This window comes from Clupea harengus, chromosome 21 (assembly GCF_900700415.2).
Source record: "Clupea harengus chromosome 21, Ch_v2.0.2, whole genome shotgun sequence".
NCBI classification, from domain to species: domain Eukaryota; kingdom Metazoa; phylum Chordata; class Actinopteri; order Clupeiformes; family Clupeidae; genus Clupea; species Clupea harengus.
The window spans coordinates 6,388,699-6,402,208 of record NC_045172.1 but is presented as its reverse complement, the minus strand read 5'-3'; the positions used below and the strand labels follow the sequence as shown (position 1 = coordinate 6,402,208).

The 13,510-nt window shown below is 43.9% G+C and overlaps 1 protein-coding gene across 1 annotated transcript in view; it reads right to left on the bottom strand.

Moving 5' to 3' along the window:
- Positions 1 to 2,501, bottom strand: part of podxl (podocalyxin-like) — a 17,638-nt gene extending 15,137 nt beyond the window's left edge. The window contains exon 1 of the mRNA XM_031558772.2: positions 1,808 to 2,501. Coding sequence (XP_031414632.1) covers positions 1,808 to 1,838 — 31 coding nt within the window. The 5' untranslated portion in view covers positions 1,839 to 2,501. The remainder of the gene's footprint in view (positions 1 to 1,807) is intronic.
- Between the last annotated feature and the right edge of the window lie 11,009 nt (positions 2,502 to 13,510).

The following is a 13,510-nucleotide window of genomic DNA, read 5'->3' as shown; positions in this document are numbered from 1 at the left end:
ACTCATTCTCACATACATCCTTATTCTATACCTTAATTAGAGGTATGTCCTAGCTAGAGTAACAAGGGTCCAAGGAAAAGGTCAAAGTTGCTTCCAAGGTTCAAAGGCACTACTCTGGTTTACCTACCTCCCTTGTTTGAGGTATCTGGGTAGCTTGAAAGAAGGGTTTGACGCATCATACTTTGACTAGAGGTTTAGGGGAAATCAGTTCAGAGGGGTGTTGTGGTATTGCTTTTGTGATTGCTGTAATGTCATCTTAAATCAAATTGGACCTGCATGGTGCCAACAACTGATCTCTTTTATAAATTAGTTAAGTTGTATTATAAATGCACATTGCACCTGTCAAAGGAATGACACTGTGACTAATTCAACTGATTTCACAGTCCAGTATATGGCGTTGAGGGAATTTTACATCTCTGATTCAAGGCTTTTGTATTATTTGTTTTTGTATGTTTTTTAAAGGTCTCACACCTTTACAATATCCCTCATTAAAACATAACTCTTGGGTAGTAATAGACGAAGAATCTGTGGTTAGAATGTGTTAACGGTAATCATAATTAAATTGGATTGTGAGGTCCCTTGTGATTTCAACCACAGACTTTGTCCAACCTATGATGTGAAGGTGAGCATGATCTGAAAAACTGCAAGGCTTTGATACACTGCTGAACTTGTTCAGTTTGTTCTCTCAGTTTCTTGAGGAAATATCTGGATGTAATCCCAATTTGTCCTTTTGTGTTGGTAAGAACTTTAAACGCTCTTCCTGTACTGAAAAAGGACTCCTCCCTCGAGAGAGATGAAAGACATTTTCACTGTGACCTGACACCAAGTAGATTCTGTGTCCATGAAACATGTAAGGGGTTTGCAGCCTAAATTAGTTCTTGTTATGATGTTTTTATGCCAGGACACGGTATATTCGTTATTCCCTGCCTTACGTCCAGGTTACACCCAGGTATGGTTTAAGAATGACGGTCGAGTTTTAGCAAGTGATCGTTGTTCAGAGGATGATCTAAGCTACAAAGACCACGTAGAGTGGCTCATGGGCTGGCATAGGGCTCAACTCAAATAGGCCGTAATATAAGCAAGCAACAGACTGGCAGGTGCTAAACGACCTGTGGTTTAAAAAAAACACTCCTCCCCCGCAACCACTTGAGTTCATCACTTAAAAAACCTAATTAGCCGCCACATTGCCTCTGCTTTGACCAAACCGTTACACTTCAGAAAGCAGCGATACTCCTTGCAGCTGAACTTCGGTTAATTTAATTGCATCTTTACAAATTCTGAGTCCACTTCAAGACCTCCTGTTCCATGCGCGTGTCTCTGTATCAAGTGTTCCCCATGTGAACTGCTCAAGCGAGATCTGCACATGGCATACACGATTGCCATATGGAACAGACACAAAGACTATCAAGACGCTTTGGTAACACGCTTTCGGTGTGTTAAATTGTATTCTTGTGACAAAATCTTACAGCCATAGGTTTGTGATGGTCTGTTTCTCTATGCTGTCAAGATGAATCACTATAACTGTAAATTAACAGCTTGTTGCAGTCTATCAATAGCCTACACCCTGAGAGAAAACCTCAGGTTCAGGCATACTGAGAGTGTTTAATAAGTCAGGTGGATATTTGCTACACCTGTACAATATATAAGGCCTGTCATTTAACGTGTTCACAAAATCTCCAGCCACTGTCCCATAACCAGCCTAAAAGAAAACCGGATTCTTTGCCTGTATCATTCACCGTGAATGTTTTAACAGTCTGCCCATATAATACTAGCCGAACTTCGTTTAGTTGAAAGCTTTAAAACTTACCTAATGTTAGAATAACCCACGCGACACGCATATTGGATTCTGTTGTCTCCACTGACCAGAACAGGTTCACGGGCTTTGCAGGGGGCTTTTAGAGTCCGTGGCTCCAAAACTGTGGATTTAATAGAGATGAGAGTACAGCCGTTGCTCCTGCTGCTGCTGGTGCTGATGCGGACTGAGACGCAGGTCTGTTACGCCTATCCCCTTGAATTTCGTATTTGAAGAGCGCCTAAATAATTTTCCCCAACTCAGGCGACTCTTTTTTGGAACTGAAAGCCGGGCAGGAATGCTTTTGTTTGCGTGTCTAGTCTTCTCACCCCCTTATTTCTCCGGAGCAGAGGGGGGTTTGGGGGGGAGTTTTTGAGCGGGTTTCCTTGGCTGCGCTGATTGTGAAGTCGCCGCTGACTGGGTCTCTCTCTTTCTCTCTCTCTTTCTCTCTCTCTCTCTCTCTCTCTCGTTTAGGGTATTCAGATGCGGGACGCTGGACTCACTTGAGAGCGTATGGCGGTGTTGTAAAAGCGCACACCGGTGGCCAGGCAGGACCTCGCGTGTTCTCTTCACTCGGGGTAGGCTGGCACTGTTTTCGCGGGGCTGAACACTGTGGTACTAAACTCTCTCGCGCAGATTTGCTCCCCAACCCACGGGAAACCCTATAGACATCCTTTGGGGTGGAACCCTTTGAGTAAGCTAGTTTGCATAATAAGGAAACGCTCTCCCTTTCTCTCTCTGTCTTTCACTCAGTCTACTTACACTGTGCTGAGCTGTCAATCAACCTAGTAAAATTGCCAACATGTGGGTTGTCAACAAGTACGCTAACCAAAGCCCCTGTTGATTAGTTGTCACCTATGTCAATTAATCTCTCTCTCTCTCTCTCTTTCTCTCTTTCTCTCAGTGTGTGTGCGTTTGCTTGGGCATCGTGTGTCAAGCTGGCCCAAGCCTGCTGGGGTGCGCGAGTCCAGACAGCTCATAACCATGGCAACAAGAATTCAAGCCACATAATCAAAGGATGACCTCGGGAATGGATTGAAAGCAAAAATGAGTTTCATCCTGTACATTTCCATCTCACTTTCCAGGCCTAATTATTAGCTAGATCAGGGTAGTCAGTGTTTGCCTGTATTCACTAAATGAAAATGATTCCCAGCCTATTAAGAGAAAAACATTCCATTCTGCTGGCGAGGAAACTGGGTTCATTTAGAGTTTTTTAAGATGGCGAACTTGATGTGGTTGAAACGTTGTTAGGGTGACGTGGGTTTGAGAGCGTGACCAGTAGCGGATACACAGGAGAGATCAGCAAAACGGATCAGGCAGATAAACAGACGGGCGGGTGGGTGTTCCACGTTTCCCGGGCGTCTCTGTCCCCGAACAGGCAGTCATTAATAAAACAACTGAGCTTTCCAGACAAAGCTACTTCCCCTCTCGCCCGTTTAGACGCGCACACACACACTCACAGACACACACACACACACACACACACACCACACTAAGGTGACCATATTTCTGAGACAAAATCCAGGGACATTTTCAGTTCAGACACGTAAACACCTCCAAAACAGTGTAATATTCCTATGTTTGTAAACGAAAAACGGGGACGTCTGGTCACCCTAACACACACACTAACACTAGTTCCTAGTCCCCACTACTAGAACAGACCTCCCTGCATGCCTAGAGCAAAGATAGGAAACACCATCAAACCTTTTTCCATGTTTGTTGTATTCATTTGTTTGTCAATATGAATCTGTATTAATGTTGCCCATTTTTGGGCCCATGTGGTTGTGTGTGTGTAGTAGTTTGTATGTTACAGGGGCAGAAGCTGACTGAGAGTATGTGTATGTGTGTAATCGTGTGTGCACTAATGATTCAGCCTTTCTCACAATCATCTGTAATGCCAGCAGCTGGCCAGAGGAATGCCTTGTTGCTTTTGGACTCAAATACAGAGGAATGAGATTCCAGCATACTTCCCCCATTACACCCTCCTTTACACTCTGCGGGTCTTTTTATGTGTGTATATGTGTGAATGTGTGTATGTGTGTGTGTGTTTGTGTGATGGGATGACTGACCCATCAGACGTAGAAGTGATAGCTCAATTAAACTGACAGCTGTAATTAAAACTCACCACTCACTCAAAACAAATTGACCTTTTCAGAGTGCTGTGGGTCAAAATTATTTTACACAGATTTAGACAAATCACAAGACCCTGACAGATTCAGTGCTTAATTGTTTAACGGACAAAGCCTGAAAACAGACAAGTTGGGGGAAAGAAATTCTGATAAGATCTGTGACAGCTTTGAGAACTTCCACCAGTATGAAATACATTCGGAAAGTTTCAGCCTCATTGTGTTTCTCTGGTCCTAAGCATTGTCCGAGTTTGCTCTGACACGTCACCATCTGAATGAGTTCATTACCTCTTTGACATTTGATTCAGACAGTCGCACACTAGTAATGTTCCAAATATAGAAAGCATGCAGTAATGAAAGTGTATTCCGTTTTGTCCTAAGCCTGATCAAACAGGATCCAGAATTATGCATTTATTACCGACAGAAAAAATCTCATACCCACTCCTATAGAGATGGTAACCACAAAAGGGTGGTCCCTCATACCATTACTTAAAAGTTCAGTCCTCAATTCTGACGAAAGGTTGTTGACTTTTTAGTTCAACAGCCACTCAAATTACACTTCATTCTGTGCTCCTGAAGCAGTGTGTTGATTGGCTAGAATATGGTGTTATTTTTTAGCATGCAGTGACCAACTTTGAGCACAGAAAAATATTTCCACACGCAAAATTATATTTTGTATAGAATGTATAGAAAAACTTGGTTTGAGTGCACAAATATCTATTCCATGTGTGTTCAATCTCTAATGTACACTACCTCGAACAATTTCTCTTTCACTCGCTTGATATCTCTTTGGCTTGATATCTCTTTTATCTCAACTTGCCCTACACACACTCGCTCAATTTTGCAAAGAGTTATAATTGTGTCACAAATGCATAATGGGAAATGTAGTCAACCAATCACACAATAGAGACAGTGAACCAGAATGAAAGAGAATCTCACCCATTGACTAAAGTGTTTGATATACTTCTGCCGACATGGTCTCCGTACGGTTTCCGTATGGTGCTGTAGCGAAGGGAGAGAACAGTCTCCCAACCTGCCCTTGAACCCAGATCTATATGGGACCAAATCTGCACCTGACCGTAATGCCAAAGAGCCAGGCTCAAGGCCGGGTGGGGTGACTGCTCTCTCTCTTCGCTACAAATTGTGTCAGAAGTGGGATGGTTTGACCCCTGTGTGAGGAACCCCAGAGATGGGCTAAGCACTAGTGTGTGGGGCACCCTGGGATGGGAGAAGTATGGTTGGAGGATGCGTGAGGGATGTGAGTGCCGTCACTTCAGATGAGTATGTGCTCTGACTGACATACCAACGAGCTGGGCTCTTTAGCATTGTGGTCAGGTGCAGGTTTGGTACCCTGTAGACCTGGGTTAAAGGCCAGGTGGAGTGCCTGCTCTCTCCCTTCACTACAGTGCAGATGACGCAAATTTCGTTTGTACAGTTTGTACAGACCTGTCCATATTGACAGTAGTATGTGCTCAGTACAATTAAGTGACTGGTATAATTAAGGAGAATATATTTTGTAGTATATGCATAGTCAGTGCTACAGTGAATTTTGCATGGACGTCTATGGGAGATAGCTTCCCCCAGATTGGGACTCACTCAGACTCACAACATATTGTCTATCACGACAGCCAAATAGCCAATCGGAATTCACTGACAGCTAGCCAACTTTTCCCATGATGCGTTTGTGACACAATTGTAATGCTTTGCAAAATTGACTGAGCGTGTGTAGAGCGAGTTAAGGGCGAACAGAGACCAGACAGCAAACAAATGGGAAAGACATTGTGCGGGGTAGGGTACATCAAAAGTTGAGCATACATGGAATTGATATTTGTTTTTCTTTGCAGTTGGCCATTGTGCACTCTGTGAAGGACCGGACGGTCACCCCACGTTGTTTGGGGATGTGGCGACTGGACTCGGTGGTGAAGGGTGGAAGGACAGTGCAGGAGATGGTGGTTGTTATACAAATATATGTATTTATTTACAAGGGGCTATAAACCCCAACACAGTGCCCACAAAATAAACAAACAAAAACATTCAGGCCGTACCGCCCGGAACTCCAGTGCGTGGCACCCTGGGCACCTGCTTGGCCGATTAGGCCCAAATACTGGCACCCTCTCAAGGCCCAAGCCAGGCCCCAACTAGGCCCAGGGACTAAGCCCGAAGCTAAGTACTTTGCTAGCCAAAATAAACACATGAACTAAACACATGGACTAGGCACAATTAACAGGGCACAGAAACTAGACATGAAAACAAGGCACAAAGACAAGGTAGACAAAACAGTATCCACACATCTAGATACGAAACAACTTCACCTCACATCAGGGAAGTGGTTTCTTTGTTCTCAAACCTTTCTTGGCCTCTCATGCCTGTCTCTCCTCAAAAAAAAAACTTTCTACACATGAGGCACCCTTTAAATAGGGCACAGCCACTTGGGCTTAATTATATCCAACATTTGACTCAGGTGAGCCAGGACCCAACCATTATGGGGGAGGAGTTCAAGAGTCTTAAAGGACACCATCCCTTTTTGCCACGGTGAGGAGGGGAAGATTTCACCTTCTCACACACTCAGGAATGAGGTATTAAAATAACACCATACTGGAATAGTGTCTGAGGCACTTTGCTTGTTTCCTCGTGTCTCTGTGTACAGACACATGAGGTTTTTTTTAGTACACCCAGGTAAAGGACCAATTCACTGGATTTTATAAAATGCATTTGATTAGCATCATGGGCTGTTCCTTTCAATGATATGGGGAAGGCAATGGACTGGGGACCAGCATGGGGAATTTAGTTGAACAGACTGTTGCTGCCTGAGCATATCTCATTTAATATCTTTGGAATTACTGTCTGGAAACTCTCAGTTGAGAAGAGCTCCTAGCTCCGCTCCTCCCTTGCTCAACTCAGAGTTGTTTAACGCCAAGGAGGACGATTTCTGTGAAATCTAGCAATGAAAAATATGGTTGCTTTCAAAGAATTGAGATAGCTCATTTGGATTCATTTTATCATTGATAGTGTCAATAAAGTTTCTCTAGGGCTTTCTTGGGGGAAAAGATCTTATAATTCTTCACCCTTCTGCTTAAGTGTGATTTGCTAAGCAGTTAATGGCGAGTGTATATGTCTGTGTAATTTAGTTTAGTTCTTCATTAGGAGAGCTTATTAGCAGAGCTTATTCAAAACATTAACCTAGAAGATTACCCAAACCAGAGGAGTTTAGTTATTCATATTTTCAAATTAAGTTTCTTATTCACAGATCTTTTCTAAATGGAAGTAGTAATGTATGTAAGTAGGCCTAAAAAAGGAATAAAATCCCCACCTGTAACTATGTTTATAACACCAGTCATTCAAATTCCTTTTTATTACCTCTGCCCAACACATCAGTAAAAAACGAGATGTTTTCAGTGGCCTCAGCTTGCATCCTTAGGATCTTCCGGCAAGAAGTTTCTTTTAAACTTAAACTTGGCCCCCCGTCTGAAGTCCCAATGCAACTACAGTCTACCACATCCTGGCTGGAGAAAAGTGAGCTACACACTAAAAATAGAAAAATGAGAAACTGTAAATATCAGCACCCCTCTCCAGGCCATAAAGAGGAAAGTAAAAATAAACGATTGCTCCTTTCCTTGGTTTGTTTATTTGTGTGTTGTGAAAAAGCACCCTGGGGAAAAGGTCTTGCCCTAAATCCAGTTACTTCAGAGGAGCGCCCCGGCCCCTTACTCTGTTTTATGTTGTTCTGTTCCTCTCAGTGTTGTTCGAGATCTTTTTTTGTATTCATGGTATATTTGGCTGTAGCCTAAGCCCAGACTATTAATTGAATGAATTCAGACCTGTCTGCTGGGGCAAGCAGCTTAATATATTCTTTTTTTCTGCTCTCTGTGGTTGTTTTGTAAGTAAGATATTTGGTCTTGAGAGTGTTGCTTGCTGTGTTGTCTGGTTATGCATGTTTTGTGCTAATTAGTCGTCTGTTTGCAGCCTCCCTCTGTCTGTCTGATTTGTCACGAGGCATTTTCCCTCCTCCTGAGAACCAGAAAGAGAGAAAGAGCGAAAGAGAGAGAGAAAAGAGAGAGAAAAGATAGCGAGCCCTCATGAAGAGACCCGCGCAGCGTGGAAGCCGCTGGCCCGCCGCCCTGCCCTCACACGTCCGACTAACGCGCCCACAGGGCATTCTTCTTCCGTTAGCTCAGCGCTCCCGAACGGCGTTCCGAAGGGGAGTTTTTTTTTTGTCTCCCGTGCCGTGCAGGCAGTCGTTCGCCCGACCCCGCGCCTCATTAGATGCTGACAATGCTGACGGCGCTCAAGGAATGCAGAGGAGAGCTGGCCTCCCGTCTCCCGTCTCCCACTCCTTACCCCTTCAGATGCGTCGGGGAGACCTGCACGTGAAAAACACTACGCCCAGAACCCCTTCACTTACTAATTAGGAGAGTTATGACATGTAGGGTAGCATTGGACCGGGGGTGAAGGTGATGCTCGTGGTGGTGGTGGTGTGTGTGTGTGTTTGTGTGTGTGTGTGTGTGTGTGTGTGTGTGTGTTTATCTATATGTTTTGTGTTTCTGTATGAAAGGAAATGAAAGTGAGGATATGAGCGAAAAGCACAGGATTCCAAAATGTGTACCTTCACCAAAGATTTCTCAGTATTTACCTATTTGGTGCTGTTATCAAGTAGTACTGTACGTACAACACGCAGTTTGTGTTCATGCCTTTGGTGTGTGTTTGTTCATGTATGTGTGTGTGTGTGTGTGTGTGTGTGTGTGTGTGTGTGTGTGTGTCTGTGTCCGTGTTAGTGTGTATGTATGAGTGGGGCTGTGTATGCATGTGTTGGTGTGTGTTGTTTATGTGTATTTGTGTGTGCACTGCATATGTGTTCAGGCCCTGGGATGAAGAACAGGCTGAGAATACATCACATATTTAGGCAGGGTAAGTTAAGTCTGACACACACAAGTATGTGACAGTTTATCAAAAAACATCAAACACCTGACCTTTTGTAGACCTGCACACACACGCACACACACACATGCACACACACATACTCCCTAACCACACGAGGACACACACAAGTTGCACATATTTTGTGTGATTCTTTCCATAATGTCTTCCTGATAGCATGCGTGTGTGTGTGTGTGTGTGTGTGTGTGTGTGTGTGTGTGTGTGTGTGTGTGTGTGTGTGTGTGTGTGTGTGTGTGTGTGTGTGTGTTCAGGCTCTGAGAGGACACAGAGCAGTGAGCACCTCCTTATCAGAAGCCTGGTACCATGCAGAGCCAACCCCCGTCAGACAGGGAGACTGAGGGAGAGATGGAATCTACTTGTATTTGTGTGCTCATGCCTGTGTGTGCCTGCTGTGTGTGTGTGAATGTGTGTGTGTGTGTGTGTGTGTGTGTGTGTGTGTGTGTGTGTGTGTGTGAGTACTACATGTGGTGTGTGTGTGTGTGTGTGTGTGTGAGTACTGTATGTGGTGTGTGTGTGTGAGTACTGTATGTGGTGTGTGTGTGTGTGTGTGTGTGTGTGTGTGTGTGTGTGTGTGTGTGTGTGTGTGTGTGTGTGTGTGTGTGTGTGTGTGTGTGTGTGGTGAGGTGAGGTGAGGTGATAGGAAAAATGTGGGAGATGGTGTACATATATTGCTTGTGTAAAACCACTTATACAAACAGTTATTCACACACACAGACGCACACACATGTAGTATACACTTGAGAGGAGTGTTTTGTAAGTGTTGAAAATGTTGGCTGATAAGTGTGATCTCCTAGTGTTAAAGGTAAATCCCCATTCTCTCCCCCCTCTCTGTATGTTTGTGTGTGTCTGTGTGTGTGTCTGTCTGTGTGTGTTTGTCAGAGTGTGTGTATGTGTTTGTGGAGTTTGTGTGTGTGTCTGTGTGTGTGAGAGAGAGAGAGAGAGAGTGAGAGAGAAAGAGAAAGAGAAAGAGAAAGAGAAAGAGAAAGAGAAAGAGAAAGAGAGTGAGAGTGAGAGTGAGTGTGACTGTTTGTGGGGATTAAAGAGATCACAAACAGGCATTTACATTTATATAACTTAACACAACAAGACTTGTGATGATTTATGAATATGAATCATTTCAATATACATTTTATCATTTACATTTACATTTAGCAGACGCTTTTATCCAAAGCGACTTACAAGGATGTATACATGCATACATTTACACTGATGGCACACTGCACATCAGGAGCAATTAGGGGTTCAGTGTCTTGCTCAAGGACACTTCGACAGGGAATCGATTATCATATCATTATTTTAAACATACGGATATACAGAACGATATAAAACTAAACTTATGTTCTGATATCAATAATGCACTGCTCAACACATATTGTGTATGATATAATTATGTTGTATAGGCCCAGAACCATTTGAACGCAGTAATCTGCTGTTGAGACTGGGTGCTGCAAGCTGCCCTGCAAAATGTCCCTCAGATAGTGAGCGTATCTGGAGCCAGTCTGGCCCTAATCTGGCCCTGATCTGGCCCTGATCTGGCCCTACTCTGGCCCTGATCTGGCCCATCTTCTGTAGACCTGGGCATTGTCCTGTGGCATTCAGTCATTATCAGTTTGCGCCATTACTAGCAGCAGTATCAGAGTTTCAGGGTGTTTATCTCGGGCTGAAACAGGACTCCATTGACCTTTTCACTGACAGGCTTTTTATCTTATAATGGAACTTCTACCTCTGGTTATAATCATTTACTTCCGTATTGATTGGTTTGTTTGTGTGTGAGTCTGTGTCTGTGTCTGTGTCTGTGTGTGTGTGTGTGTGTGTGTGTGTGTGTGTGTGTGTGTGTGTGTGTGTGTGTGTGTGTGTGTGTGTATGTGTGTGTGTATGTGTGTGTGAAAGAGAGAAAGAGAGAGAGAGAGAGAGAGAGAAAAACAGGCGTGTGCATTAATGCATGTGTCTTGTCATGTAGTTGAATTGTCATGTGTTCTGAGATGCCTGGCATTAACCTCTGACCTACAGGCTCCTGTGTAGCACTATGTGTGTGCGTGTGTGCGTGTGTGTCTGTGTGTCTGTGTGTCTGTGTGCGTGTGTGCGTGTGTGTGTGTGTGTGTGTCTGTGTGTGTTTGTGTGTGTGTGTGTCTGTGTGTGTGTGTGTGTGTGTGTGTGTGTGTGTGTGTGTGTGTGTGTGTGTGTGTGTGTGTGTGTGTGTTTGTGTGCGTGCGTGGGGGGGACATATCTCCACAGCTGATAAACAATGGCTCTGTGGCCCATTAGTGGCTAAATCACCAGGATATCCAGGAGTCTAAACCCACAAGCCTAGCAGCTACCAGGGCCTCTCATCTGGGGTGGGTCATGTCCAGATGCCTGCCTGTTGTCCCAACATCCACAACCAGTCACGAGTCAGACGACTGACCTCTAAGTGTGTGTGTGTGTGTGTGTGTGTGTGTGTGTGTGTGTGTGTGTTTGTGTGTGTGTTTGTGTGTGTGTGTGTGTCTTGTGTGGAAATGGTGAGTTCCTCCGCTGTGTCTCTGGCATGTTATTTTTAGCATGTTCCTACGGGGGACATGTCACACACAGGGCAACAGAATAGAAAAGTGAGTGTGTGAGTGTGTGTGTGTTTGAGCATATGGGTGTGGCAGTTTAGGATGGCTGACTGTCATACAATTGCTGTTCCACACACACACACACACACACACACACACACACACACACACACACACACACACACACACACACGGACACAGTGTTTATGCGCTGGCAGGGTGCGGCAGAGGAAGTGGCCAATGTGAGTTCCCCTAGAAAGGGGCGGGGCTATCCTGCATCTCTATAGGAGGAAATGAGGAGATGGGCGTTTGCCTTGAGGGGCCCACTTCCAGTCTACTGCCTTTAGGTAAAACACACACACACACACACACACACACACACAAACACACACAAACACACACACACACAGACATCTACATACATACCCAACCATCTACGCACACACACACACACACATTCACACACACCCACACACACACACCCACAGAGACATCTACATACATACCCAACCATCCATCCACACACAGACACACACACACACACACACACACATGTGACACATACACACACAGACATCTGCATATATACTCAGCCATCCACACGCGCGCACACACACACACACACACACACACACACCAACACATATATTAACTTCTACAAACACACACACACACACACACATATGTGCACGCCCTTTAGTCATTCACATTCACCACATACCAAATGTTTTGGGTCACAGATCCAAAAAAGGACATTTGTATCAGGAAGAGGATGGGAATTGACTAGTTTATTAAGAGCTATTAAAAACCCATAGCCAGTGTAATAAACTAGTCCATAAAATATGAATTTGAATGAATGTGTTTTTAATTTGTATTTACTTATTTGTAATGTGTATTTGCTAGTATGTACTAGAACTAGTAGAACCCACAGTATATTGTCTGTGGCAGGTGTGGATATATTAAGACTGTAACACTCTAAGACCCCATACATTTATAAGTTCTTTATTGTTTAGTAAAGCGACATCTTAAGACTGAAACACTATAAGACTGGATATGTTAAGACTGAAACACTATGAGACCCAATACAATTATAAGTTCTTCATTCTTCAGTAAAGCGATGCTGTTTCTCAGTGCCCAGTACAATGGTTTCCCAGCCTCAGCATAGCTGCTATTTGTATTCCCAAAAGGGTAACTTTTAGAAATGTTCCTTTCCAATCATATGTAGTGTATATTTCATATTATTTGCTGGATTCGTTTCCATCACATTTTTTAATGTGAATTTTGACCATTCAAATAGAAACTCCTTGGAATTTGCATATAATCTTATAATTGAATATGAAATATATTCGCTGGAAGGGGTTAAGGTTCATGGTAATGGTTTTATTGACATTAGATCGCATTTGTTGTGAATTCATTAGGCGTTGTTCGGTGAATCCTGGGTTGAGAGGTTGTGGATGATATATTATGTGTTCTGAACGGTAGGTGAAGTGTAAAGTATAGGAGTTTAATGTTAATCCACGTTTACGTAACAATACCCTGATGCCTCTCTTACTCTTTAGGAAAATGGGATCTTGATGAAAAAGATGAAGCACCGCCAGCAGTGAGGCTGTCAGACAGGTACAATACATGACACACCCACACACACGCGCTCTCTCTCGCACACACACCCACACACACACACGCACGCACGCACGCACACACACACACACACACACACGCTCTCTCTCGCACACACTCTGTTTTCCATTTGAAAATATGTATTATGTTTTAATGGTTCACTTACGTGGATTTGTGAGAAATTGGTTCTATATGGAGTCTTTAATCTCTCTCTTCCACTCTTTTTCTCTCTCTCCCTCTATCTTCCTCCCTCTTTTTCTCTCTCCCTCTTTTTTTTCTCCTTGCTCTTCTCTGTTTATCCCTCGCATTCCAACCCTCTGACACCGTGCCACCCTTCTCCTCCTTTCCCCTCCCTTCCCCTGCCCTCTCGAACCCACACCCCTTAATCATCTGAAGCGCCATCACCTCCATCTCCCTACCTTTTTCATTTCTCTCTTTCCTCCTCTCTCCTTTTTGTGTTTTCTTTCTTTTTCACTCTAGCTCACTCCCTCTGTATTGTTCATCTC